At 41.8% G+C, this 27,567-nt stretch overlaps 1 protein-coding gene across 1 annotated transcript in view; it reads left to right on the top strand.

Moving 5' to 3' along the window:
- cadm3 (cell adhesion molecule 3) overlaps nucleotides 1–27,567 on the top strand; it is a 553,033-nt gene that overhangs the window by 391,185 nt on the left and 134,281 nt on the right. Inside the window, exon 7 of the mRNA XM_061920964.1 lies at nucleotides 26,117–26,254. Coding sequence (XP_061776948.1) covers nucleotides 26,117–26,254 — 138 coding nt within the window. The remainder of the gene's footprint in view (nucleotides 1–26,116; nucleotides 26,255–27,567) is intronic.

The following is a 27,567-nucleotide window of genomic DNA, read 5'->3' as shown; positions in this document are numbered from 1 at the left end:
ACCCCGACTTAAACAAGTTGAAAAACTTATTCGGGTGTTACCATTTAGTGGTCAATTGTACGGAATATGTACTGTACTGTGCAATCTACTAATAAAAGTATCAATCAATCAAATTCCTGTAGCAGCTTCACGCCATTGCCTGACCTGCTTCGTATTGGCAAACAGGACTATTTGCAGTTGTCCTTCTTTGTGGGGACATTGTTGATTGTCATGCCATGTAAGTCTTTGCTGTCGTCCAGAATTCTGTTTTTGTTTAATTTGTAGACAGTTCAGTTGTACTTTTGTTTTGCAAAGTCATCCCCATGCTTCAGTGCCTTTTCCTAGCGGGACTTGCCCTTTGTTAATTTTGGGTTTAAACATAACATACCTTTTTTTACCTGCACACTATCTCCCGCTTTGCTCTGCATATTGGGATCTTGACAAACCATCCTCGAAACGTTACGACTTCCACAAAGAAATGAACTACCTTCTGCCACCTACTGGTATGGAGTATTACATGGTTACCCTGCCGAGCTCTATACAGCACGGACACATTATTTGCAGATTATAATTATTGATTTTGTGTTGGCCATGTGATGAGGTGGCAACTTGTCCAGGGTGTACGCCGGCTTCGGCCAGAATGCAGCTGAAAAAGGCTCCTTCACACCCCCCTGGATGGATTTGCAAATAATATTTATTGGACCAACTAGGTCAAGGGTGTCCAAACTTCGGCCCGCGGGCCAATTGTGCCCCACCAACATCTTTAATTTGGTCCACGAGACGGCACAAGTTCAGCGAGCAATTTAATGTTTACATATTAAATTAAAAAATCTGGCAGTTTGATCGATGCTTATCTGTCGCCATCTTTCGGACAGCGTGAGTGAGTGAGGCCACGTTCTAAAATAAAATGCACATCATTTAGTTATATGACCCAATCCAAACAACCTTCCCTAGTCATGGCACAGAAAAAACCCCACCAACGACCATAAAAAAAATCAAAATTCAATCAATCAAATACTTTGCATGATGGGGAAAATGCAAAAGAAAAACCTCCCTCCGCATTTCTGATTGATTACAAAACTTTAGGGAAGCCGTCACAAAGGTAAACGTGGTAGGAGTTGAACTTTTAATATTCAGTATTTATACTATAATATATACATATATAAGTATAGGATATTTCTATACATTTATAAATAAATACTTACTTTGTATGTAGTCCGCTTTTGGCAGCCCTGCCAATTTTTCTTAGCCCAATGTGGCCCCCCAGTGAAAAAGTTTGGACACCCCTGAATTAAATAAATAAATGGGTTGTACTTGAATAGCGCCTTTCTACCTTCAAGGTACTCAAAGCGCTTTGGCGCTATTTCCACATTCACCCATTCACACTCACTAATACGCTGTAACCCTAACCCCGCCATACAAGACCCTAACCACAACCCATCAGGAGCAAGGGTGAAGTGTCAATCAATCAATGTTTACTTATATAGCCCTAAATCACGAGTGATAATATTGTGAGAGTATAGTCCATAGTGGATCTAACATAATAGTGTGAGAGTCCAGTCCATAGTGGATCTAACATAATAGTGTGAGAGTCCAGTCCATAGTGGATCTAACATAATAGTGTGAGAGTCCAGTCCATAGTGGATCTAACATAATAGTGAGAGTCCAGTCCATAGTGGGGCCAGCAGGAGACCATCCCGAGTGGAGACAGGTCAGCAGCGCAGAGACGTCCCTAACCGATGCACAGACGAGTGGTCCACCCTGGGTCCCAACCTTGAACAGCCAGCGCTGAGTTGCTGTTGTTCCCAAACTCTTCACTTTTCTTATAATAAAGTTGACTTTGTAATATTTAGGAGCGAGGAAATTTCCCGACTGGATTAGTTGCACAGGCATACATGCCAACCCTCTCAATTTTCCCGGGAGACTCCCGAATTTCAGTGCCCCTCCCGGAGATCTCCCGGGGTAACCGTTCTCCCGAATTTCTCCCGATTTCCACCCGGACAACAATATTGGGGGCGTGCCTTAAAGGAACTGCCTTTCGCGTCCTCTACAACCTGTCGTCACGTCCGCTTGTTCCCCATACAAACAGCATAATATATGCGGCTTTTACACACACATAAGTGAATGCAAGCATACTTGGTCAACAGCCATACAGGTCACACTGAGGGTGGCCGTATAAATAACTGTTACAAATATGCGCCACACTGTGAACCCACACCAAACAAGAATGACGAACACATTTCGGGAGAACATCCGCACCGTGACACAACATCAGTCCAATCCAATCCACTTTATTTATATAGCACATTTACACAACAAAATGTTTCCAAAGTGCCGCACAACAATATTAAGACAACATTCAAATACTATCCTGAGCTCCACCAATGACTGAATAAAAACAAAAAACAAAAAAATAAATACATATAAAACCAATATAAAATAAATATGATTAAAAGCGATTTTAAAGGGTAAAACCAATTAAAACAGTAAATAGAAATCAAAACACACATAGTGTTAAAAGCCAGAGAATAAAAATGGGTCTTAAGACGAGACTTAAGACACTCCACTGTGGGAGCAGTTGTAACATGGAGGGGCAGAGTGTTCCAGAGTTTAGGACCGACCACAGAGAAGACCCTGGTTTTAAGTTTGGTCTTGGGCACCACGAGCTGGAGCTGGCTCTCGGACTTCGGAGCGCGCGCAAAATTGTAAGTTTGGATGAAGTCCGAGATATATTGAGGTGCCAGTCCGTGCAATGCTTTAAAAACAATCAGCAATGTTTTAAAATCAATTCTAAAATGAACAGGGAGCCAGTGCAAACTCTCAAGGATCGGGGTTATATGCTGGCATTTCCTGGCCCCTGTTAAAAGTCGTACACAACATAATCAATCAATCACTAGTGTCTCAAAAGGCTGCACAAACCACAACACAAACCACTGCAACATCCCCGGTAGAGCCCACATAAGAGCAAGGAAAACTCACACCCAGTGGGACGTCGGTGACAATGATGACCCAGTGGGACATAAACACAACAGAACAAATACCCAGAACCCCTTGCAGCACTAACTCTTCCCGGGACGCTACTGGAAATTACTGAGAGCGGCTCATTCTTTCACAAATGTTTGTAGAAACCTAAGTTATAGGTTTTATACACTGTGGGTGTTGCCCACATATCAATCAATCAATCAATGTTTACTTATATAGCCCTAAATCACTAGTGTCTCAAAGGGCTGCACAAACCACTACGACATCCTCGGTAGGCCCACATAAGGGCAAGGAAAACTCACACCCAGTGGGACATCGGTGACAATAATGACTATGAGAACATGATACTGTGAAAGATCAATCCATAATGGATCCAACACAGTCGCGAGAGTCCAGTCCAGAGCGGATCCAACACAGCAGCGAGAGTCCCGTTCACAGCGGAGCCAGCAGGAAACCATCCCAAGAGGAGGCTGATCAGCAGCGCAGAGATGTCCCCAGCCGATACACAGGCGAGCAGTACATGGCCACCGGATCGGACCGGACTCCCTCCACAAAGGAGAGTGGGACATAGAAGAAAATGCGGTCCTCTCCAAGGTTTCTCATAGTCACGGTCACCGAGTTTTTCCTTGCCTTTATGTTGGCTCTGTACCGAGGATGCCTTTGTGGTTGGTGCAGCCCTTTGAGACACTTGCGATTTAGGGCTATATAAATAAACATTGATTGATTGATTGGTGATTAGGACACCTGATTCTCATCATTTGGTTAGGTGGCAATATATTGTATTTTGCGGTTAGCTTGTGAAGGTGAGATTAAAAGCGCATGTTGGGGAACATTGACGGGCTCAAATGTTGATCAGCGTTCCTCCATTTTGCTCTCCTCTCCGGCTGCGTCAAACTGAGTCTTTATCGGAGACTTTTTTTTTCTTTCTTTAGCCTAATTCTCCTGGAGCGAAATGCAATTAGTGGAAACAAAACATTAAACGTGAAAATGTGGGATGCAGCGGGAGGTTTGCTGCTGGTGGTGTTGAAAGCTTGCAAGCTCTGCCTGTCAGTCAAAAGCGAGGCGGGGCCGTGCTTGTATAAATGTTTTTTTTTTTTTTTTTTTTTTTTGTCTGGGCTGCGTTGAAGATGATTAAATAGCCTGGCTTGGGACGGCGGCAAGGCCTGAAATGTCAAGGCGGTGTGTGTCAGGTGGGCGGCGGAGGTGTAACGCGGCAAAAGGGCAAGAAGCGAGTATGGCCTCTGCTTTTTCTTTTTTTTTTTTTTTTTTTTATTCAAATGAACACGAGAGCGGCTCCTCTACTTGGCCTCTCACTTTGCAGTAATTGTGATTTTTTTTTTTATTGGCTGCAATTGACAGCAGTGACACTGTGTGCTCTGCCTTCAATACATTTTTCATGACCCTGGAGAGTGAGGCGGACCATAAAACATTGATGGTAAAATGTCAAAAAAAAAAAAAAGAGAGATATTGAGTTTCACAACCGCACAATCGCTGTGTTGTTGTCACACGTGGTCGCCGTTAAATGGCGGCGCGTCAGCCAGCGTCTCTGCCACCTCTTTAGCCACGCGCCAGATCCTTCATGAATGTTTTATTCCCTTTTATTCTCCGCTCTGAACGAGGCTTTTTCTCTGCAGCCACCTCCGTATGTGCGGTAATATTCCCTCGTTAATATTCAACGCCGCTTGTGCACATGCGGCTGCATTAAATATTGAACACATTGTTCTTATTTTTGATCGATACCTCGCTGGGATGATTGAACTCTGGGACATTTCCTCAAAAGGGGGGAAAAAAAAAGATAAGTAGATTTTATTTGATTACCTGAATGCTGCAAAATGATGTGACCAAGCTGCCTTTGAGGAATATATAACGCTTGTCCTTACAACAAGGCACATCAAAGCAATCTTTAAAAAACTATTAATCGATTTAAACTATTATACAACGATGGGGTCTGGTTCAAATATAGAGATGAGGGTCTTAAATTTGACCTGCTTCCCATTGTTACTATGTTGTCTATTACCTTTTGTCAGGTTCAAACACTGATGACATCTATTAAACAAGACAAGAAGCAAGGAATCAAACAGAGACAGACTTAAACTCAGTGAGGAGAAACGCGTACATCTGTACCCTTGTACGGAGTCAATATGCTCTGACGAAAGATTGTAAGCCTCCCTCTTTTATTTGGACTTTCCCTGATTACATGGCGACAGCTGTTTCTAAAGGGACATGGGTCGTAAACAGCCATCGCCTTTGATTGCAACAGTTCAAAGAAAAGGTCGTAAAACAGTTCATAAAAAGGTTGTCAGGTTCAAATACTGATGACATCTATTAAACAAGACAAGAAGCAATGAATCAAACAGAGACAGAATTAAATTTGACTCATTGAGGAGAAACATGTGCATCTGTACCCTTGTACAGTATCACTATGCTCTGACGAAAGATTGTAAGCCTCCTCTTTTATTTGGACTTTCCCTGATTGCATAGCGACAGCTGTTTCTAAAGGGGCGGGGGTCGTAAACAGCCATCGCCTTTGATTACAACAGTTTAAAAAGAAAAGGTTGTAAAACAGTTCGGGAAAAAAGGTTGTCAGGTTCAAACACTGATGACATCTATTAAACAAGACAAGAAGCATCAAACAGAGACAGAATTAAACTTGGCTCAGTGAGGAAAATGCATACATCTGTAACCTTGTACAGAGTCACTTTGCTCTGACGAAAGATTGTAAGCCTCCTCTTTTATTTGGACTTTCCCTGATTACATGGCGACAGCTGTTATTAAAGGGACCTGGTTCAAAAACAGCCATTGCCTTTGATTACAACAATTCAAAGAAAAAGTTGTAAAACAGTTCAGAGAAAAGGTCGTAAAACAGTTCAAAGAAAAAGTCGTAAAACAGTTCAAAGAAAAAGGTTGTCAGGTTCAAACACTGATGACATCTATTAAACAAGACAAGAAGCAAGGAATCAAACAGCGACAGAATTAAATTTGGCTCATTGAAGAGAAACACGTACATCTGTACCCTTGTACAGAGTCACTACGATCTAATAAAAGATTGTAAGCCTCCTCTTTTATTTGGACTTTCCTTGATTACATGGCAACAGCTGTTTCTAAAGCAGGGGTCGGGAACCTTTTTGGCTGAGAGAGCCATGAAAGCCAAATATTTCAAAATGTATTTCCGTGAGAGCCATATAATATTATTTAACACTGAATACAACTAAATGCGTGCATTTTTAAGTAAGACCAACATTTTTAGAGTATAGTAAGTTTCTTATTCTTTTTAATAAAATTATTATTTTAAAAGTTAACCAAATATAAGTATAATACTTCTTACCATTAATGCGACCTCTTGAACAGGTGTGATATAAAACGGATGGTTGGATTAAAATGCATGAGAATGTTTTATAATTTGAAGGTTATTTTTAACACTGTGATTACCAGCGGAATTATTCATTACTTATCGTCTTAAGCAATGTCAGCTAAGATTTATCTGCGAGCCAGGTGCAGTCATCAAAAGAGCCACATCTGGCTCTAGAGCCATAGGTTCCCTACCTCTGTTCTAAAGAGACGGGGGTCGTAAACAGCCATCGCCTTTGATTACAACAGTTCAAAGAAAAGGTCATAATACAGTTCAGAGAAAAGGTTGTCTGGTTCAAACACTGATGACATCTATTAAACAAGACAAGAAGCAAGGCATCAAACAGGGACATAATTAAATTTGGCTCAGTGAGGAGAAACGCGTACATCTGTACCCTTGTACAGAGTCACTACGCTCTGATGAAAGATTGTAAGCCTCCTCTTTTATTTGGACTTTCCCTGATTACATGGCGACAGCTGTTTCTAAAGGGACATGGGTCGTAAACAGCCATCGCCTTTGATTGCAACAGTTCAAAGAAAAGGTCGTAAAACAGTTCATAAAAAGGTTGTCAGGTTCAAATACTGATGACCTCTATTAAATAAGACAAGAAGCATCAAACAGAGACAGAATTAAAGTTGGCTCAGTGAGGAGAAACGCGTACATCTGTACCCTTGTACAGAGGCACTACGCTCTGATGAAAGATTGTAAGCCTCTTCTTTTATTTGGACTTTCCCTGATTACATGGCGACAGCTGTTATTAAAGGGACCTGGTTCAAAAACAGCCATTGCCTTTGATTACAACAGTTCAAAGAAAAGGTCGTAAAACAGTTCAGAGAAAAGGTTGTCAGGTTCAAACACTGATGACATCTATTAAACAAGACAAGAAGCAAGGAATCAAACAGCGACAGAATTAAATTTGGCTCATTGAAGAGAAACACGTACATCTGTACCCTTGTACAGAGTCACTACGATCTGATAAAAGATTGTAAGCCTCCTCTTTTATTTGGACTTTCCTTGATTACATGGCGACAGCTGTTTCTAAAGGGACATGGGTTGTAAACAGCCATCGCCTTTAATTACAACAGTTCAAAGAAAAGGTCGTAAAACAGTTCAGAGAAAAGGTTGTCAGGTTCAAACACTGATGACATCTATTAAAAAAGACAAGAAGCAAGGAATCAAACAGAGACAGAATTAAACTCAGTGAGGAGAAACGCGTACATCTGTACCCTTGTACTGAGTCAATATGCTCTGACGAAAGATTGTAAGCCTCCTCTTTTATTTGGACTTTCCCTGATTACATGGCGACAGCTGTTTCTAAAGGGACATGGGTCGTAAACAGCCGTCGCCTTTGATTACAACAGTTCAAAGAAAAAGTCGTAAAACAGTTCAGAGAAAAGGTTGTCAGGTTCAAACACTGATGACATCTATTAAACAAGACAAGAAGCAAGGAATCAAACAGAGACATAATTAAATTTGGCTCAGTGAGGAGAAACGCGTACATCTGTACCCTTGTACAGAGTCACTACGCTCTGACGAAAGATTGTAAGCCTCTTCTTTTATTTGGACTTTCCTTGATTACATGGCGACAGCTGTTTCTAAAGGGACATGGGTCGTAAACAGCCGTCGCCTTTGATTACAACAGTTCAAAGAAAAAGTCGTAAAACAGTTCAGAGAAAAGGTTGTCAGGTTCAAACACTGATGACATCTATTAAACAAGACAAGAAGCAAGGAATCAAACAGCGACAGAATTAAATTTGGCTCATTGAAGAGAAACACGTACATCTGTACCCTTGTACAGAGTCACTACGCCCTGACGAAAGATTGTAAGCCTCTTCTTTTATTTGGACTTTCCCTGATTACATGGCGACAGCTGTTTCTAAAGGGACATGGGTCGTAAACAGCCATCGCCTTTGATTACAACAGTTCAAAGAAAAGTTCGTAAAACAGTTAAGAGAAAAGATTGTCAGGTTCAAACACTGATGACATCTATTAAACAAGACAAGAAGCAAGGAATCAAACAGAGACATAATTAAATTTGGCTCAGTGAGGAGAAACACGTGCATCTGTACCCTTGTACAGAGTCACTACGCTCTGACGAAAGATTGTAAGCCTCCTCTTTTATTTGGACTTTCCCTGATTACATGGCGACAGCTGTTTCTAAAGGGACAGGGGTCGTAAACAGCCATCGCCTTTAATTACAACAGTTCAAAGAAAAGGTCGTAAAACAGTTCAAAGAAAAAGTCGTAAAACAGTTCAAAGAAAAAGGTTGTCAGGTTCAAACACTGATGACATCTATTAAACAAGACAAGAAGCAAGGAAATAAACAGAGGCAGAATTCAATTTGGACTCAATATTGAGGAGAGAACGTGTCGACCTGTAACCTCTTACAGTGTCACCCGCGCTCTGACGGAAAAAGGTATACGTCTCTTCCTTTATTTTAGATATTCAATGTTTACACAACAACACTTGTCTCAACTGGAATGAGGGATACATAAACAACTCTTGTTTTTGGTCACATTGAAGACCAAAGAAGAAGATGCCTCGGGCTTGGGCTCGTCCTGAATTCGGCTAGAGCAGGACTTCGATGACAATAGATAACCCCTACCGTCTCCTCTCATCGTACATAGTGGAAGTTTCTAAGCCTTTACCCTGGTGGAACAAACACAGCTCTCATCTGTTCACTGGAACTCAGAACGGAAAGATTTTTGATAATTTACATACAATTTTTCTGACAAGGTCGTAAAACAGTTCAAAGAAAAGGTCGCCTGGAGGGGTTTCTGGTCCTACTCCCTCTCCCCTTTGTAGTTCTCGCGTCAAGACGCAATCTTTCTGTGGATTTCAGTACATCAAAGAAACAGAACACCTTCATGTTGCTTCCCATCCTACACAGTGGAGTTTTACAAGCCTTCTGCTTGGTAGGATCAAAGACAGCTTTTGTCCTCTGGCCGGGAACTCATTGAAACACAAAGTTTTGTGATAACTTCGATACACGTAGTCTGACACCATTGTTGGTATTTTGTCGATTACCATTGTTGGTATTCTCATTCTTCCTACATTGTTGACACAACTTGATACGGTGTAGTAATTATTGTTACCTGTGGTAAGGCCGCTAATAATACTTAAACAAAGTTACAGTGAAACTCAATGTATTAATCACTGAATGGAGAAATGGGGGTGCGATTAAATAAGTTACCTTCTTCCCACTCCCTTTCAGGCAAAACTGGACAATCATGCTCAAATACTATACATTACATTTGCATTATATTAATGTATATTATTATGTATTGTCTACCTTGTACTTTATTTTTCTTGAATGTCATTGCCTGCAATAGATGAATAAATGTATATTTTTTTAAAGAATCTTAAGAAGATGGTAGAAAAGGACGCTGTTTTTTAATTGATTTCTAAATTGATTTCAGTTTCAAGCAAGGCAAGTTATTGTTAATATCACCTTTCAAATGACTCTGTTTTCAATGGAGATTTTCATTCATCGTGAAACCAAACATACTGAATCAACAAAACCCATTCATTTTTTATGTTGTGCCTGTTCATCTCATGCAGGCACATATAAAACATGGATAGCACAGCATTTATATATATGACACAATTCAAACACCCTTTTCCACTCGTGGTGCAAATAAACTGCCCCTCCCCCCCAAAAAAAACAACAACATTTAAATACAACACACATGGTTACACATAACACAACATGCTCCTAGAACCTTTTTGGCTAATAAAAAAAATATATACAATTAAAAATGATACCCATTTAAATGCAATATGGGAAAAATGCAAAACACTCTAACACAGTGGTTCTTAAAGGGGAACATTATCACAATTTCAAAAGGGTTAAAAACAATAAAAATCAGTTCCCAGTGGCTTGTTGTATTTTTTGAAGTTTTTTTCAACATTTTTCCGGTCCCCGACTATCCCTAAATAAAGCTTTAAAGTGCTTGATTTTCGCTATTTGCGATGCGACTATCCATTTCCCTGTGACGTCATACAGTGCTGCCAGTGTAAACAAACAACGGCGAATAGCACAGCAAGATATAGCGACATTAGCTCGGATTCAGACTCGGATTTCAGCGACTTAAGCGATTTAACAGATTACGCATGTATTGAAGAAGAAACTGAAGCTATTGAGCGAATAGCTATTGATGCTATTCATAGCCATAGCATGGCCGAATAGCTGCGTTAGCATCGCTGGAAAAATGTGCGGACCAAACGATCAGGACTTTCGCATCTTGTGACACTGGAGCAACTTAAATCCTTCGATTGGTGTTTTTTTCGCAGTAAATGTGGGTGGAAGTAAACGTAATATAGTTGCAAATGCATCTGCAGGTTATCCATACATCTCTGTTCCATGTCTGCTTTAGCACCGGCAGTAAATAGCATGTTAGCCTCGATTAGCGTAGCATGTTAGCATCGATTAGCTGGCAGTCAACATCAACAAAACTCACCTTTGTGAATTCGCTGACTTTATTGTTGCAAATGCATCTGCAGGTTATCCATACATCTCTGTGCCATGTCTGCTTTAGCACCACCGGTAAATAGCATGTTAGCATCGATTAGTGTAGCGTGTTAGCATCGATTAGCTGGCTGTCACGCCGCAACCAAATATGTCTGATTAGCACATAAGTCAACATCAACAAAACTCACCTTTGTGATTTCGTTGACTTTATCGTTGCAAATGCATCTGCAGGTTATCCATACATCTCTGTGGCATGTCTGTCATCGCCGGTAAAATGTGGAGACACTTTGGTACATTCAATGGGGGTCTGGCGGCAGACACTTTCGCATCTTCGGGCCAGTGGTGCAACTTGAATCCCTCCCTGTTAGTGTTGTTACACCCTCCGAAAAAACGGAAAATAACAGAACTGAGACCCGGTGTTTGTAATGTGTTAAAAATGAAAATGGCGGCTGTATTACCTCGGAGACGTCACGTTCTGACGTCATCGCAAAAAGAGCGATAAACAGAAAGGCGTTTAATTCACCAAAATTTACCCATTTACACTTTGGAAATCGGTTAAAAAAATATATGGTCTTTTTTCTGCACCATCAAGGTATATATCGACGCTTACATAGGTCTGGTAATAATGTTCCCCTTTAACCTTGTTGAAGGTACCGAACCCCACCAGTTTCATCTGCGCATTCACCGAACCCTTCTTTAGTGAAAAATAAAAAGTTTTTTTTTTTCGAATTCAAGACAAAGTTATATGTTTTTGGTAACACTTCAGTATAGGGAGCTTATTCTAAGTAAGACAGACTTAATTTAGAGTTATTTGGACACTATGGGAACATACTCTTAAGTAATAAAGACCTCATTTAGAGTTATTTGGTTAGGGTTAGAGGGTTAGGGTTATAATGCCGAATAAGGCTTTAATAAGTACTTAATGATGACTACTTAAGAGCCAATATGTTACTAATTTGCATGTTAATAAGCAACTAATTAATGGTGAATATGTTTCCCATACTAATGTTTTACCATGTTTTTTTTTTACCAGTGCACAAAATGAACCATGCATGAACATCACCTTGTTCAAACAAACAAAAAAAAAAACTCAAAACAAATTACACACCTGCAAATCAGGCAGCTGTTGCCGTATCCGCAATACGCCGATAGGGAGAAGTTTGTATTTACACGATGAATTCGGTGTGTTTTGACCTCCGCCGAACCCCTGAGGCCGCCTCACCGAACCCCTAGGGTTCCATCGAACCCAGGTTAAGAACCACTGCTCTAACAACATAAGAGGACCACAGGGTCCAGTCCACAGTTGGGGCCACCAGGAGACCATCCCTAATCGATGCACAGGCGAGCGGTCCTACCTGGGTCCCGACTCTCGACAGCCAGCACTTAATCCATAGCCACTGGACCCGTGTGCCCTCTATAACAGGGGTCGGCAAGCTTCACCACTCAAAGAGCCATTTCGACCCATTTCACAAAATGAGGAAGACAATGGGAGCCGCAACTATTCTCGCCAATATCTGCTGGTGGTCACCCAAATGACAATAATGAGGGCATGCTATGAAGCCATTGCCTTAAACACCTTCTACAACATGTACAAACTGCTTGCCAGTCCAGCAACATGTTGTGAGAGGCTTCCGCAGATGCACGCACACGACTGGAAGGCATACTGGGTGACACAGAGTACACTGACGGTTGTGATATAAACAACTTTAACACTCCTACTAATATGCGCCACATTGTGAACCCACACAAAAGAAGAATGACAAACACATTTCGGGAGAAAATCCTCACAGTAACACAACATAAACGCAACACAACAAATACCCAGAATCCTTTGCATCCATGACAGTTCCTGACTATGTTATACACCCCGCGAGCACCAAACCCCGCCCACCTCAACCACGCAGGGAGGGAAGGGGGGGGGTTGGTGCTCGCTGGGTGTATAACATAGTCAGGATGTCTCATGGATGCAAATGATTCTGGGTATTTGTTGTGTTGCGTTTATGTTGTGTTACTGTGAGGATTTTCTCCTGAAATGTCAATCAATCAATCAATGTTTATTTATATAGCCCCAAATCACAAATGTCTCAAAGGACTGCACAAATCATTACGACTACAACATCCTCGGAAGAACCCACAAAAGGGCAAGGAAAACTCACACCCAGTGGGCAGGGAGAATTCACATTCAGTGGGACGCCAGTGACAATGCTGACTATGAGAAACCTTGGAGAGGACCTCAGATGTGGGCAACCCCCCCCTCTAGGGGACCGAAAGCAATGGATGTCGAGCGGGTCTAACATGATACTGTGAAAGTTCAATCCATAGTGGCTCCAAGACAGCAGTGAGAGTCCCGTCCACAGGAAACCATCTCAAGCGGATCAGCAGCGTAGAGATGTCCCCAACCGATACAGGCGAGCGGTCCATCCTGGGTCCCGACGAGCAGTCCATCCTGGGTCTCGACTCTGGACAGTCAGTACTTCATCCATGGTCATCGGACCGGACCCCCTCCACAAGGGAGGGGGGGGACATAGGAGAAAGAAAAGAAGCGGCAGATCAACTGGTCTAAAAAGGAGGTATATTTAAAGGCTAGAGTATACAGATGAGTTTTAAGATGAGACTTAAATGCTTCTACTGAGGTAGCATCTTGAACTGTTACCGGGAGGGCATTCCAGAGTACTGGAGCCCGAACGGAAAATGTGTTTGTCATTCTTCTTTTGTGCGGGTTCACAATGAGGCGCATATTAGTAAGAGTGTTAAAGTTGTTTATATCACAACCGTCAGTCTACTCTGTGTCACCCAGCATGCCTTGCAACCTCATACATGTGCCGATAGAAGCAGCGAAATGCATGTGTCCGGTCGGCACGCAAACAGCATTCCGTGAATGGCGGACACGATGACGTTCAAGAGGACGTTAAGAGTTATATCATCACGGCACGCACTTAATATTGTAGTCCGAGTGAAAATTGGAGAACGTTGACTCCGGGTGATGTCCGGGAGAGGCATTGAATTCCGGAATCTCCCCGCAACAATCTGGGGGGTCGGCGATTGTGCAGCTGAGCCGCATCAGAGTTGCCAAAGAGCCGCATGCGGGTTGCCGACCCCTGCTCTATAAGAAAGGGAGAGGGGTGCAGAGGAGAAAAGAAAAGAAACGGCAGATCAACTGGTCTAATGAGGGGGTGTATTTAAAGGCTAGAGTATACAATTGTTTTAAGATGCTTCTACTGAGGTAGCATCTCTAACTATTACCGGGAGTACTGGGGCTTGAATAGAAAACGCTCCAAAGCCCACAGATTTTTGGGGGGCTCTGGGAATCACTTAATAAGCCGGACTTCTTTGAACGCAGATTTCTTGCCGGGACATATGGTACAATACAATCTGTCGGGACGGGGTTTGTTCTCCCGGAATGCAGAACGGATGGCTCCGGACGCCAGCGTAAGGTAGATGATTTATTCATCATAAATCATACTAGTACCAAGGAGATAAAAAAATACAAAAGAAAAACGTGCCGATCGCACGGGAAGCTCAGGTGAAAATTTAACACAAGAATCCAGAACAGGAGTTAAGAACACACTGCAAAAAGTCAGTGTTTAAAAAAACAAACAAAATTTAGAGGTATTTTATTTGAACGAAGCAAAATTATCTGCCAATAGAACAATAAAATTCGGCTTGTCGAGACTGTCCAAAACTTACTAAAATTACCGAACCTCAATGAACCCAAAAATACCTTAAAATAAGTATATTCTCACTAATAAGTAATAATAAGTGCGCTTTTCTTGGTAGGAATAAAAAAATGAGACATTTTTCGCTCAATGTGTTGAAAAATATTTTTAAATTAAGTAAATGCTAATACGAAGTTCCTGCAGTCCTGGGTTCAAATCCAGGCTCGGGATCTTTCTGTGTGGAGTTTGCATGTTCTCCCCGTGAATGCGTGGGTTCCCTCCGGGTACTCCGGCTTCCTCCCACTTCCAAAGACATGCACCTGGGGATAGGTTGATTGGCAACACTAAATTGGCCCTAGTGTGTGAATGTGAGTGTGAATGTTGTCTGTCTATCTGTGTTGGCCCTGCGATGAGGTGGCGACTTGTCCAGGGTGTACCCTGCCTTCCGCCCGATTGTAGCTGAGATAGGCGCCAGCGCCCCCCGCGACCCCGAAAGGGAATAAGCGGTAGAAAATGGATGGATATAAATGCTAGTGCAATTATCTTGACATAATGATATATGCGCTCGGCATCATGATTTTTCTCTTTCATGCTTGAAATAAATTATTACTTTAAAAATGTAGTTTTATACTTCTGAGTGTTGCTGACACAGCTTTGCAACAGTTGATATTCTAGTTTCAAGCATGCTCTACTCAATATAGGTCGTCAAATCTCAGCAACAAGCTGTAATATCTTACTGAGATCATTTAGGACCAAAAGCCTTAAAACAAGTAAAACACTTTAACATAAAATCTGCTTAGTGAGAAGAATGATCTTATCAGACAGAAAATAAGCAAATATCACCCTTATGTGATATATTTAATCTTACTTAGATTTCAGTTTTTGCAGTGCAGGAATGTCTGAACGTAACAGTTGCGTACAGCAAAGAATGAAGCCACCCCGAGTGACGTGAATAAATAGCTCTCTATGTAGTGCTCAACAACAGGTGAAAGGTGCTGAGCACTAATCAGAGGCAGGTGAAACCAATTAGCACCCATGGTAACCAAAACAAACACCCAAAGTCTTTAAATAGACTCCCTTTTTAGACCAGTTGATCTGCCGTTTCTTTTCTTTTTCTTCTATGTCCCACTCTCCCGTGTGGAGGGGGTCCGGTCCGATCCGGTGGCCATGTACTGCTCGCCTGTGTATCGGCTGGGGACATCTCTGCGCTGCTGGTCCGCCTCCGCTTGGGATGGTTTCCTGCTGGCTCCGCTGTGAACGGGACTCTCGCTGCTGTGTCTTGGATCCTCTTTGGACTGGACTCTCGCGACTGTGTTGTATCCATTGTGGATTGAACTTTCACAGTATCATGTTAGACCCGCTCGACATCCATTGCTTTCCTCCTCTCCAAGGTTCTCATAGTCATCATTGTCACCGACGTCCCACTGGGTGTGAGTTTTCCTTGCCCTTATGTGGGCCTACCGAGGATGTCGTGGTGGTCTGTGCAGCCCTTTGAGACACTAGTGATTTAGGGCTATATAAGTAAACATTGATTGATTGATTGAAAGTGCACAACTAAGGAACTAAGGGAGTCCAAAACTAACCGAACTAAACTAAACAAAACATGATCCGGACCATGGATCATGACACAATCGGCTAACTAATTAACTAGTATTAAAGGCCTACTGAAACCCACTACTACCCACCACACAGTCTGATAGTTTATACATCAATGATGAAATATTAATATTGCAACACATGCCAATACGGCCTTTTTAGTTTACTAAATTGCAATTTTAAATTTCCCGCGAAGTGTCCTGTTGAAAACGTCGCGGTATGATGACTCGTGCGTTTGACGTCACCGGTTGTAGCGGACATTATTTTCCAGCCCGATCCAAGCTACTGTATAAGTCGCCTGCTTTCATCGCATAATTACACAGTATTCTGGACATCTGTGTTGCTGAATCTTTTGCAATTTGTTCAATTAATAATAGAGAAGTCAAAGTAGAAAGATGGAGGTGGGAAGCTTTTAGCCTTTAGTCACACAAACACAGCCTGTGTTTCCTTGTTTAAAATTCCCGAAGATGAAGCTTTACTATGGATCAGAGCGGTCAAACGAACATGGATCCCGACTACATGTCAACCGGCAGTTTCCAGTGAGAAAATTGTGGTAATAAGTCGCCTCTTACCGGAGACATCAGCGGTGCTTCCCTCAGAGATGCTGGCGTCAACACACCTGTGGCCACACCCCTCCGACTTTCAGGTACTATTTAATCTCACTAAAACACTAGCAACACAATAGGCAGATAAGGGATTTTCCAGAATTATCCTAGTAAATGTGTCTAATAACATCTGAATCGCTCCCACTGCAATCGCCTTTATTTTTTTTTCTAGTCCTTCACTCTAAATTTCCTCATCCACGAATCTTTCATCCTCGCCCAAATTAATGGGGAAATTGTCGCTTTCTCGGTCCGAATAGCTCTAGCTTCTGCTGGCTATGATCGTAAACAATCTGAGGATGTGAAGAGCCCTACAACCCATGATGTCACGCGCACATCGTCTGCTACTTCCGGTAAAGGCAAGGCTTTTTTATTAGCGACCAAAAGTTGCAAATTTTATCGTCGTTCTCTACTAAATCCTTTCAGCAAAAAATATGGCAATATTGCGAAATGATCAAGTATGACACATAGAATGGACCTGCTATCCCCGTTTAAATAAGAAAAGCTCATTTCAGTAGGCCTTTAAAACATGGTAAATATACACCAGGGGTCACCAACGCGGTGCCCGCGGGTACCAGGTAGCAAGTAAGGACCAGATGAGTTGCCCGCTGGCCTGTTCTAAAAATAGCAGCACTTACCAGTGAGCTGCCTCTATTTTTTAAATTGAATTTATTTACTGGCAAGCTGGTCTCGCTTTGCTCAACATTTTTATTTCTAAGAGAGACAAAACTCAAATAGAATTTGAAAATCCAAGAAAATATTTTAAATACTTGGTCTTCACTTGTTTAAATACATTCTTTTTTTTTTTACTTTGCTTCTTATAACTTTCAGAAAGAACATTTTAGAGAAAAAATACAACCTTAAAATGATTTTACGATTTTTAATAACTTACCTTTTTACCTTTTAAATTCCTTCCTCGTTTCCTGACAATTTAAGTCAATGTTCAAGTAAATACATTTTTTTTATTGTAAAGATTAACAAATACATTTTAATTTAATTATTGAATTTTTGCTTCTGTTTTTTCGCCGAAGAATATTTGCGAAATATTTCTTCAAACTTTTTATGATTAAAATTCCAAAAAATTATTCTGGCAAATTTAGAAAATCTATAGAATCAAATTTAAACCTTATTTCAAAGTCTTTTGAATTTCTTTTAAAAAATTTTGTTCTGGAAAATCTAAAAGAAATAATGATTTGTCTTTGTTAGAAATATAGCTTGGTCCAATTTGTTATATATTCTAACAAAATGCAGATTGGATTTTAACCTTTTTAAAACATGTCGTCAAAATTCTAAAATTAATCTTAATCAGGAAAAATTACTAATGATGTTCCATAAATTATTTTCTTTATTTTTTCACAAATTATCTACTTTTTCTGTTGTTTTTTTCTGTTCAATTTTGAATTTGAAAGAGTCGAAATTGAAGATAAATTATGTTTTAAAATTTAATTTAAATTTTTTTCCTGTTTTCTCTTCTTGTAAACTGTTCAATTAAGTGTTTTTTTCATCATTTATTCTCTACAAAAAACCTTCCGTAAAAGGAAAAAAAATATACAACGGAATGACGGAAAGAAATACCTTTTTTTTTTTTTTACTATATATATTTTTTTTTATTAAAGGTAAATTGAGCAAATTGGCTCTTTCTGGCAATTTATTTAAGTGTGTATCAATCTGGTAGCCCTTCGTATTAATCAGTACCCAAGAAGTAGCTCTTGGTTTCAAAAAGGTTGCTATACATGTACTCTTGGGGGACCCCTAGTGGCCGCGGGGCCCTAAGCGGCCGACTCCAGTTCAGCGCATATAGAAATTTGAAGTAGGAAGCAGGGGGTGGATGTTTTGGTCAGATATTTCAGTATGTTGACCCACATTGGATTGCTTTTAGCATCCCTAATGTACAAAATGTACATTGACCACATGGACCATATCTAAAACCTCTGCAACTGACTCCTTTTAAAGCCACAACCTTTGTCCCTTCCCCGTCTTCTGAGCGTCTTCCCATCCATCCACACCTGCTGCACGTCGACGCTGTTTGACAGCAAACTGTTGATTATTTTCCCAAAGTCAACTAAAAGCAGCCGCCGCCCCCGCACTGAGCTACCGGCAGGAGAGCGGCGAGGAAACTTTAATTTGCTCGCCTTCCGCCGTGATGAAGATGGAGGGGAAACAGGGCGAGGCGGACGCGTAGCTCGCCTCTCTGGATGCTTTCGTGTTGTTTACGCCTCGGCTTGTTGTTAGACTCACAGCAGTAATCAAGCACACGCTCGTCTGCTCTGGCCTGTGGCGGCTTGATGGAACCAGCCTGGTGGGACACGGATGCTTTTCACTCGGCCTCGCTTCGTTTTCTACTTCTGACCGAAGGCTCATTACCGCAAACCCCAGCGCCTCCCCCTCTCTCATTGACAGACTGCGGTCTGATTTGATCTGACCTCGTCAACCGTAAATACTCTGAGTCATTGTTCCGCATTTCTGCTAAATGCGGGAACGTGATACGTGACCTCACGTTGTAACGAGCACCCTTTCTGGGAAGGCGTTAGGAATAAATGCAAAGTTGATGTGACGGTGCAGAAGGTGCACTTGTCTAGAGCAGTGTTTTTCAACCACTAGTGTGCCGTGGGAGATTAGATTAGATTAGATTAGATAGTACTTTATTTATTCCGTCAGGAGAGTTCCTTCAGGAAAATTTAAATTTTCCGTACAATCAGTGAGGGTTTCCAGTGAGGGTTGGACTCCGCCAAGGCTGTCCTTTGTCACCGATTCTGTTCATAACTTTTATGGACAGAATTTCTAGGCGCAGCCAAGGCGTTGAGGGGTTCCGGTTTGGTGGCCACGGGATTAGGTCTCTGCTTTTTGCAGATGATGTGGTCCTGATGGCTTCATCTGGCCGGGATCTTCAGCTCTCACTGGATCGGTTCGCAGCCGAGTGTGAAGCGACCGGAATGAGAATCAGCACCTCCAAGTCCGAGTCCATGGTTCTCGCCCGGAAAAGGGTGGAGTGCCATCTCCGGGTTGGGGAGGAGACCCTGCCCCAAGTGGAGGAGTTCAAGTACCTAGGAGTCTTGTTCACGAGTGGGGGAAGAGTGGATCGTGAGATCGACAGGCGGATCGGTGCGGCGTCTTCAGTAATGCGGACGTTGTACCGATCCGTTGTGGTGAAGAAGGAGCTGAGCCGGAAGGCAAAGCTCTCAATTTACCGGTCGATCTACGTTCCCATCCTCACCTATGGTCATGAGCTTTGGGTCATGACCGAAAGGATAAGATCACGGGTACAAGCGGCCGAAATGAGTTTCCTCCGCCGGGTGGCGGGGCTCTCCCTTAGAGATAGGGTGAGAAGCTCTGCCATCCGGGAGGAACTCAACGTAAAGCCGCTGCTCCTCCACATCGAGAGGAGCCAGATGAAGTGGTTCGGGCATCTGGTCAGGATGCCACCCGAACGCCTCCCTAGGGATGTGTTTAGGGCACGTCCAGCTGGTAGGAGGCCACGGGGAAGACCCAGGACACCTTGGGAAGACTATGTCTCCCGGCTGGCCTGGGAACGCCTCGGGATCCCCCGGGAAGAGCTAGACGAAGTGGCTGGAGATAGGGAAGTCTGGGCTTCCCTGCTTAGGCTGTTGCCCCCGCGACCCGACCTCGGATAAGCGGAAGATGATGGATGGATGGACAGTACAATCCCATTCAAGTTTAGACAAACATTACAAGGAGACAGAACAGGATCGCTGACGGGTCTGCCGGCTTCCAGCGCCCCTTACAAAAAAGATGAAATACAGGTAAACAGGGGGGGGGGATGGGAGAAAAAAATAGAAGATTAAAATAAAATAAAAATCGGTCTTAGCCTGGGCCCTGGAGAGGGGGTGCAGACTGAGGCCAAGGGCAATAATCTAGTTAATAATCTAGATAACCTAGTTTCACCTATTTGGGTTAAAAATATTTTTTGCAAAACAGTAATTATGGTCTGCAAATGATGTGTTGTCGTTGAGTGTCGGTGCCGTCTAGAGTTCGGCAGAGTAACCGTGTAATACTCTTCCATATCAGTAGGTGTCTAACGCTTAAACCAAAAATAAACCAAAAGTGAGTGCCCTTAAGAAAGGGCATTGAAGCTTAGGTAAGGCTATGTAGACCGAAACTAAAACTGAACTGGCTACAAAGTAAACCAAAACAGAATGCTGGACGACAGCAAAGACTTACTGTGGGGAAAAGACGGCGTCCACAATGTACATTCGAACAAGACGTGACAATCAACAATGTCCCTTCAAAGAAGGATAAAAACAACTGAAATATTCTTAATAAACAAAAGATGAGTGCCTCTAAGAAAAGGCCTTAAAGCTTCGGGATTGGCTATGCAGAATGAAACTAAAACTGAACTGGTGACAAAGTACAAACGATAAAACACTGAATATTGAGTATGTAAAATTTGACTCCTACTTTGTTTACTTTCCTGACCACCTCCTTAAAGTTTTATAATCATTCAGAAATATCTAGCAGCTAAAAAGTGCCAAGCATCGTGGGTAGAAATAGGTATTCTTTATATTTTAACTAAAACTGGTACCAAATCACTGCAACGTTGTGGCGACTTGTCCAGGGTGTACGATACGTCGCAACAATAATTTTTGGCACAATAACAGTTCCGTTTGATTTGATTAAAGCAAGCTATAACAGACTGAACGACAACACACAACTTCAACTACTTCAACCTTAACAAACCCCCCACAACAATGCCAGATGAAGTACAAACGATAAAACACTGAATATTAAGAGTATGTCAAATTTGACTCCTACCTTGTTTACTTTCCTGACCACCTTCTTAAAGTTTTGTAATCAATCAGAATCTAGCAGCTAAAAAGTGCCAAACATCGTGGGTAGGAATAGGTATTCTTTATATTTTAACTAATACTGGTACCAAATCGCTGCAATGAGGTGGCGACTTGTCCAGGGTGTACCTAGCAACAATCATTTTTGGCACAATAACAGTCCCATTTGCATTGATTAAAGCAAGCTATAACAGACTAAACGACAACACACAACTTCAACTACTTCAACCTTAACAAACCCCCCACAACAATGCCAGATGAAGTACAAACAATAAAACCCTGAATATTAAGAGTATGTAAAATTTGACTCCTACCTTGTTTACTTTCCTGACCACCTCCTTAAAGTTTTATAATCAATCAGAAATATCTAGCAGCTAAAAAGTGCCAAGCATCGTGGGAAGGAATAGGTATTCTTTATATTTTAACTAATACTGGTAACAAATTGCTGCAATGAGGTGGCGACTTGTCCAGGGTGTACCTAGCAACAATCATTTTTGGCACAATAACAGTTCCGTTTGATTTGATTAAAGCAAGCTATAACAGACTGAACGACAACACACAACTTCAACTACTTCAAACTTAACAAACGCCCCACAACAATGCCAGATGAAGTACAAACGATAAAACACTGAATATTAAGAGTATGTCAAATTTGACTCCTACCTTGTTTACTTTCCTGACCACCTCCTTAAAGTTTTATAATCATTCAGAAATATCTAGCAGCTAAAAAGTGCCAAGCATCATGGGTAGGAATAGGTATTCTTTATATTTTAACTAATACTGGTACCAAATCGCTGCAATGAGGTGGCGACTTGTCCAGGGTGTACCTAGCAACAATCATTTTTGGCACAATAACAGTTCCGTTTGATTTTATTAAAGCAAGCTGTAACAGACTGAACGACAACACACAACTTCAACTACTTCAAATTTAGCAAACCCCCCACAACAGATGAAGTACAAACGATAAAACACTGAATATTAAGAGTATGTAAAAATTGACTCCTACCTTGTTTACTTTCCTGACCACCTCCTTAAAGTTTTATAATCAATCAGAAATATCTAGCAGCTAAAATGTGCCAAACATGGGGAAGTATGGAGAAATATGTGCATATATTACCCATAATGCCCTATTTTACATTCATAATTGTATAATTTTAGATTATGTATTTGTGTTTTATAATGTCCACAAAGTTCAATGAGGAGAATGTGTGTTATGCGCGACCGTATAGCTCGGTTGGTAGAGTGGCCGTGCCAGCAACTTGAGGGTTGCAGGTTCGATTCCCGCTTCTGCCATCCTAGTCACTGCCGTTGTGTCCTTGGGCAAGACACTTTACCCACGTGCTCCCAGCGCCACCGACACTGGTTTAAATGTAATTTAGATATTGGGTTTCACTATGTAAAGCGCTTTGAGTCACTAGAGAAAAGCGCTATATAAATATAATTCACGTCACGTCACGTATGTTGACTTTATTTGTTGGTTGTGGGGAAAGTTTTTTGGCTCGTTAACTAATGATTCATTCATTATGCACAGGAGGGTGATAAAATATGTTCAATATCACACCTTAAAGGTGCCTAATGTGATAATTTAATGTCAATTCATCATTAAATGGCCCTGATATGTCAAAAGGTATTAATAAATCATGTTCTTTTCAAAAGCTTTTATGACTGATAATGGTAGTTCAGCCGGTATATGCTGATTTTAAAATTAGATTAGTGTACCCTATCATATCATGATTCTTTTTTTCCCCCTTTAAAACACTTTCTTGTGGTCTACACAACATGTAATAGTGGGTCTTTGGTAAAAACAATTTCAAATATTTTGTATTTTTTGCTCCCAGTTTGTTTTGAGAGCCGGAGTTGTTAGATGCATCTGGTTTGAGTGACTTTCACCACAACGCAACATCCCAGATGAAACAAAAACGGAATGCTGGACGACAGCAAAGACTTACTGTGAAGCAGAGACGGTGTCCACAAAGTACATCCATATGAACAAGACATGACAATCAACAATGTCCCCACAAAGAAGGATAAAAACAACTGAAATATTCTTGATTGCTACAACAAACGGAAATATTGCTCAAAAGAAGACATGAATCTGCTACAGGAAAATACCAAAAAAAGAGAAAAATAGAAGCGCAAGACAAGAACTAAAACACTACACACAGGAAGACAGCAAAAAACTCAAAATCTGTCACGACCCAATTTGAGGGCTTCACGGTGGCAGAGGGGTTAGTGCCTCTGCCTCACAATACGAAGTTCCTGCAGTCCTGGGTTCAAATCCAGGCTCGGGATCTTTCTGTGTGGAGTTTGCATGTTCTCCCCGTGACTGCGTGGGTTCCCTCCGGGTACTCCGGCTTCCTCCCACTTCCAAAGACATGCACCTGGGGATAGGTTGATTGGCAACACTAAAATTGGCCCTAGTGTGTGAATGTGAGTGTGAATGTTGTCTGTCTATCTGTGTTGGCCCTGTGATGAGGTGGCGACTTGTCCAGGGTGTACCCCGCCTTCCGCCCGATTGTAGCTGAGATAGGCGCCAGCGCCCCCCGTGACCCCAAAAGGGAATAAGCGGTAGAAAATGGATGGATGGACCCAATTTGACAGGTGTTGACAGTACACCTACTTTGAGACAAGAGCTATAGTGATGCATGGTTAGCTATGGTTTAAAGTCAATGTCAATCAATCAATCAATGTTTATTTATATAGCCCCAAATCACAAATGTCTCAAAGGACTGCACAAATCATTACGACTACAACATCCTCGGAAGAACCCACAAAAGGGCAAGGAAAACTCACACCCAGTGGGCAGGGAGAATTCACATTCAGTGGGACGCCAGCGACAATGCTGACTATGAGAAACCTTGGAGAGGACCTCAGATGTGGGCAACCCCCCCCCCTCTAGGGGACCGAAAGCAATGGATGTCGAGCGGGTCTAACATGATACTGTGAAAGTTCAATCCATAGTGGCTCCAAGACAGCAGTGAGAGTCCCGTCCACAGGAAACCATCTCAAGCGGATCAGCAGCGTAGAGATGTCCCCAACCGATAAAGGCGAGCGGTCCATCCTGGGTCCCGACGAGCGGTCCATCCTGGGTCTCGACTCTGGACAGTCAGTACTTCATCCATGGTCATCGGACCGGACCCCCTCCACAAGGGAGGGGGGGACATAGGAGAAAGAAAAGAAGCGGCAGATCAACTGGTCTAAAAAGGAGGTCTATTTAAAGGCTAGAGTATACAGATGAGTTTTAAGATGAGACTTAAATGCTTCTACTGAGGTAGCATCTCGAACTGTTACCGGGAGGGCATTCCAGAGTACTGGAGCCCGAACGGAAAACGCTCTATAGCCCGCAGACTTTTTTTGAGCTCTAGGAATCACTAATAAGCCAGAGTCTTTTGAACGCAGATTTCTTGCCGGGACATATGGTACAATACAATCGGCAAGATAGGCTGGAGCTAGACCGTGTAGTATTTTATACGTAAGTAGTAAAACCTTAAAGTCACATCTTAAGTGCACAGGAAGCCAGTGCAGGTGAGCCAGTACAGGCGTAATATGATCAAACTTTCTTGTTCTTGTCAAAAGTCTAGCAGCCGCATTTTGTACCAACTGTAATCTTTTAATGCTAGACATTGGGAGACCCGAAAATAATACGTTACAGTAATCGAGACGAGACGTAACAAACGCATGGATAATGATCTCGGCGTCTTTAGTGGACAAAATGGAGCGAATTTTAGCGATATTACGGAGATGAAAGAAGGCCGTTTTAGTGACGCTTTTAATGTGTGACTCAAAGGAGAGAGTTGGGTCGAAGATAATACCCAGATTTTTTACAGAGTCACCTTGTTTTATTATTTGGTTGTCAAATGTTAAAGTTGTATTATTAAATAGAGGTCGGTGTCTAGCAGGACCGATAATCAGCATTTCCGTTTTTTTGGCATTAAGTTGCAAAAAGTTAGCGGACATCCATTGTTTAATTTCATTAAGACACGCTTCCAACTGACTACAGTCCGGCGTGTTGGTCAGCTTTAGGGGCATGTAGAGTTGGGTGTCATCAGCATAGCAGTGGAAGCTAATACCGTATTTGCGTATGACGTCATATCCAACAATTGCGACAACGACTTTTTACTGTCAATATCGGCTACTGAGTTTAATTTCTTAATGTTTTCTGCTGGTGGTGTGCCTCAGGATTTTTTTCAGCGCAAAAAAAAGTGCCTTGGTTCAAAAAAGGTACAAAAAACACTGGTTTAGAAAATGCATTATACATCACGCCTTGATATCTTTGTTCCAAGTTAAAGTACCGGCAATTACACACACGGTAGGTCCTTTTTTCTCTATTGCAAAGGTAAAAATATAGTTAATTAAATTCATCATACATGCATTGTGTTTGCAGCCTCAGCTGCTGGAAGTGTGAATAAAGACCTTTTAACGCCTCACATTCATTCTGCCCGACGTACATTTTCAGTTTTAAAATATGCACCCTTAAAGAAACCTGGCAATAAAAAAATGACTTGTTCATTGCTGGTAGTGCTTAAGTGTGTTTTACAGAGGAGAACTTTTCTCTCCTCCGCCCCCTTAAGCCAACAACACCAAAACTTTGCTGAAATTATGCAGCGCGTGGTTGCGAGGTGAGCCCCCCTGCAGGGTTGAAAAAGTCCCTCATTTATTCTTTCTTTCTTTCCTTCAAGGTGTGCCCGGCAAACCTCACATCTCTGGATCGGAGAATCCGGTGCAGGAGGGGGGCACGGTCACCTTGACCTGCACCAGCACTGGCAGCAAACCCCCCGCCCGGCTGCACTGGTATCGCGGGGACGAGGAGCTGGAAGGTGAGGCATGATGCAACGATTGACTGTCTGGCGGTGTGTGTGTGTGTGTGTGTGGGGGGGGGGGGGGGGGTGTGTACATTTGGCAGGGTAACAAGGCCTTTTGTTGTATGTGTACAAGCATGCAAACATCCTTTTATTTGTGTTTGTGATTGGCTTGTCACTGTGTGTATGCTGTCTGGGTGTGTGTCCTGTACCAGTGTGTGCAAATGCCACAGAGTATGGAAGTAGAATTGTCTCACATCAATATATAATCATAATAATAATATCATATATATATATATATATATATGATATTAGTACATATGCATATATTAATGAATATACAAATACAAATGTGATGTACAAATAAATATTTTTTATAAATAAATGCGTATTTGTAAATCTATTTTTGAGATTTGAAAATATGTACAAATGTTATAAATATAAAAATGTGACATACAAATTCAATTGAATAATTTGTATAAATAAGCGTCTATTTGTTCATATATTTTTAAGATTTGAATATAAATATGCTTGATTTTTTATTTGTATTAAATTTGCATATCTGCCTCACAATACGAAGTTCCTGCAGTCCTGGGTTCAAATCCAGGCTCGGGATCTTTCTGTGTGGAGTTTGCATGTTCTCACCGTGACTGCGTGGGTTCCCTCCGGGTACTCCGGCTTCCTCCCACTTCCAAAGACATGCACCTGGGGATAGGTTGATTGGCAACACTAAATTGGCCCTAGTGTGTGAATGTGAGTGTGAATGTTGTCTGTCTATCTGTGTTGGCCCTGCGATGAGGTGGCGACTTGTCCAGGGTGTACCCTGCCTTCCGCCCGATTGTAGCTGAGATAGGCGCCAGCGCCCCCCGCGACCCCGAAAGGGAATAAGCGGTAGAAAATGGATGGATGGATGGATGTGGATCGCTTTTTTTTTGCTTTTGTGTCGACGAGACATTCCTCCCACGAACCAGACACACAAATAAATGTGACCTACACACTCCCCTGCAGCCTGTACACGTTTATACAAATTCTTGATTTATTTTTATGTCTGATTGATTGGGACTTTTATTACAGTAGATTGCACAGTACAGTACATATTCCGTACAAATAAGACATATTCCAAATAAGTTTTTCAGCTTGTTTAAGTCGGGGTCCACGTTAATCAATTCATGGTAAATTTTCACATTCACATTTTTATATTTAAAAACATTTTTTGAGTATATTTTCAAATCTCCAAAATGTATTAACAAATACGCCTTTATTTCTACAATTTGTTTATTTGTATATTTTCTTAATACATGCATATGTATTCATATCATATTGAGATATAT

This window comes from Nerophis ophidion, linkage group LG14, assembly GCF_033978795.1.
Source record: "Nerophis ophidion isolate RoL-2023_Sa linkage group LG14, RoL_Noph_v1.0, whole genome shotgun sequence".
NCBI lineage: Eukaryota > Metazoa > Chordata > Actinopteri > Syngnathiformes > Syngnathidae > Nerophis > Nerophis ophidion.
The sequence above is the reverse complement of the archived record's forward strand: the minus strand, read 5'-3'. Positions and strand labels throughout refer to the sequence as shown.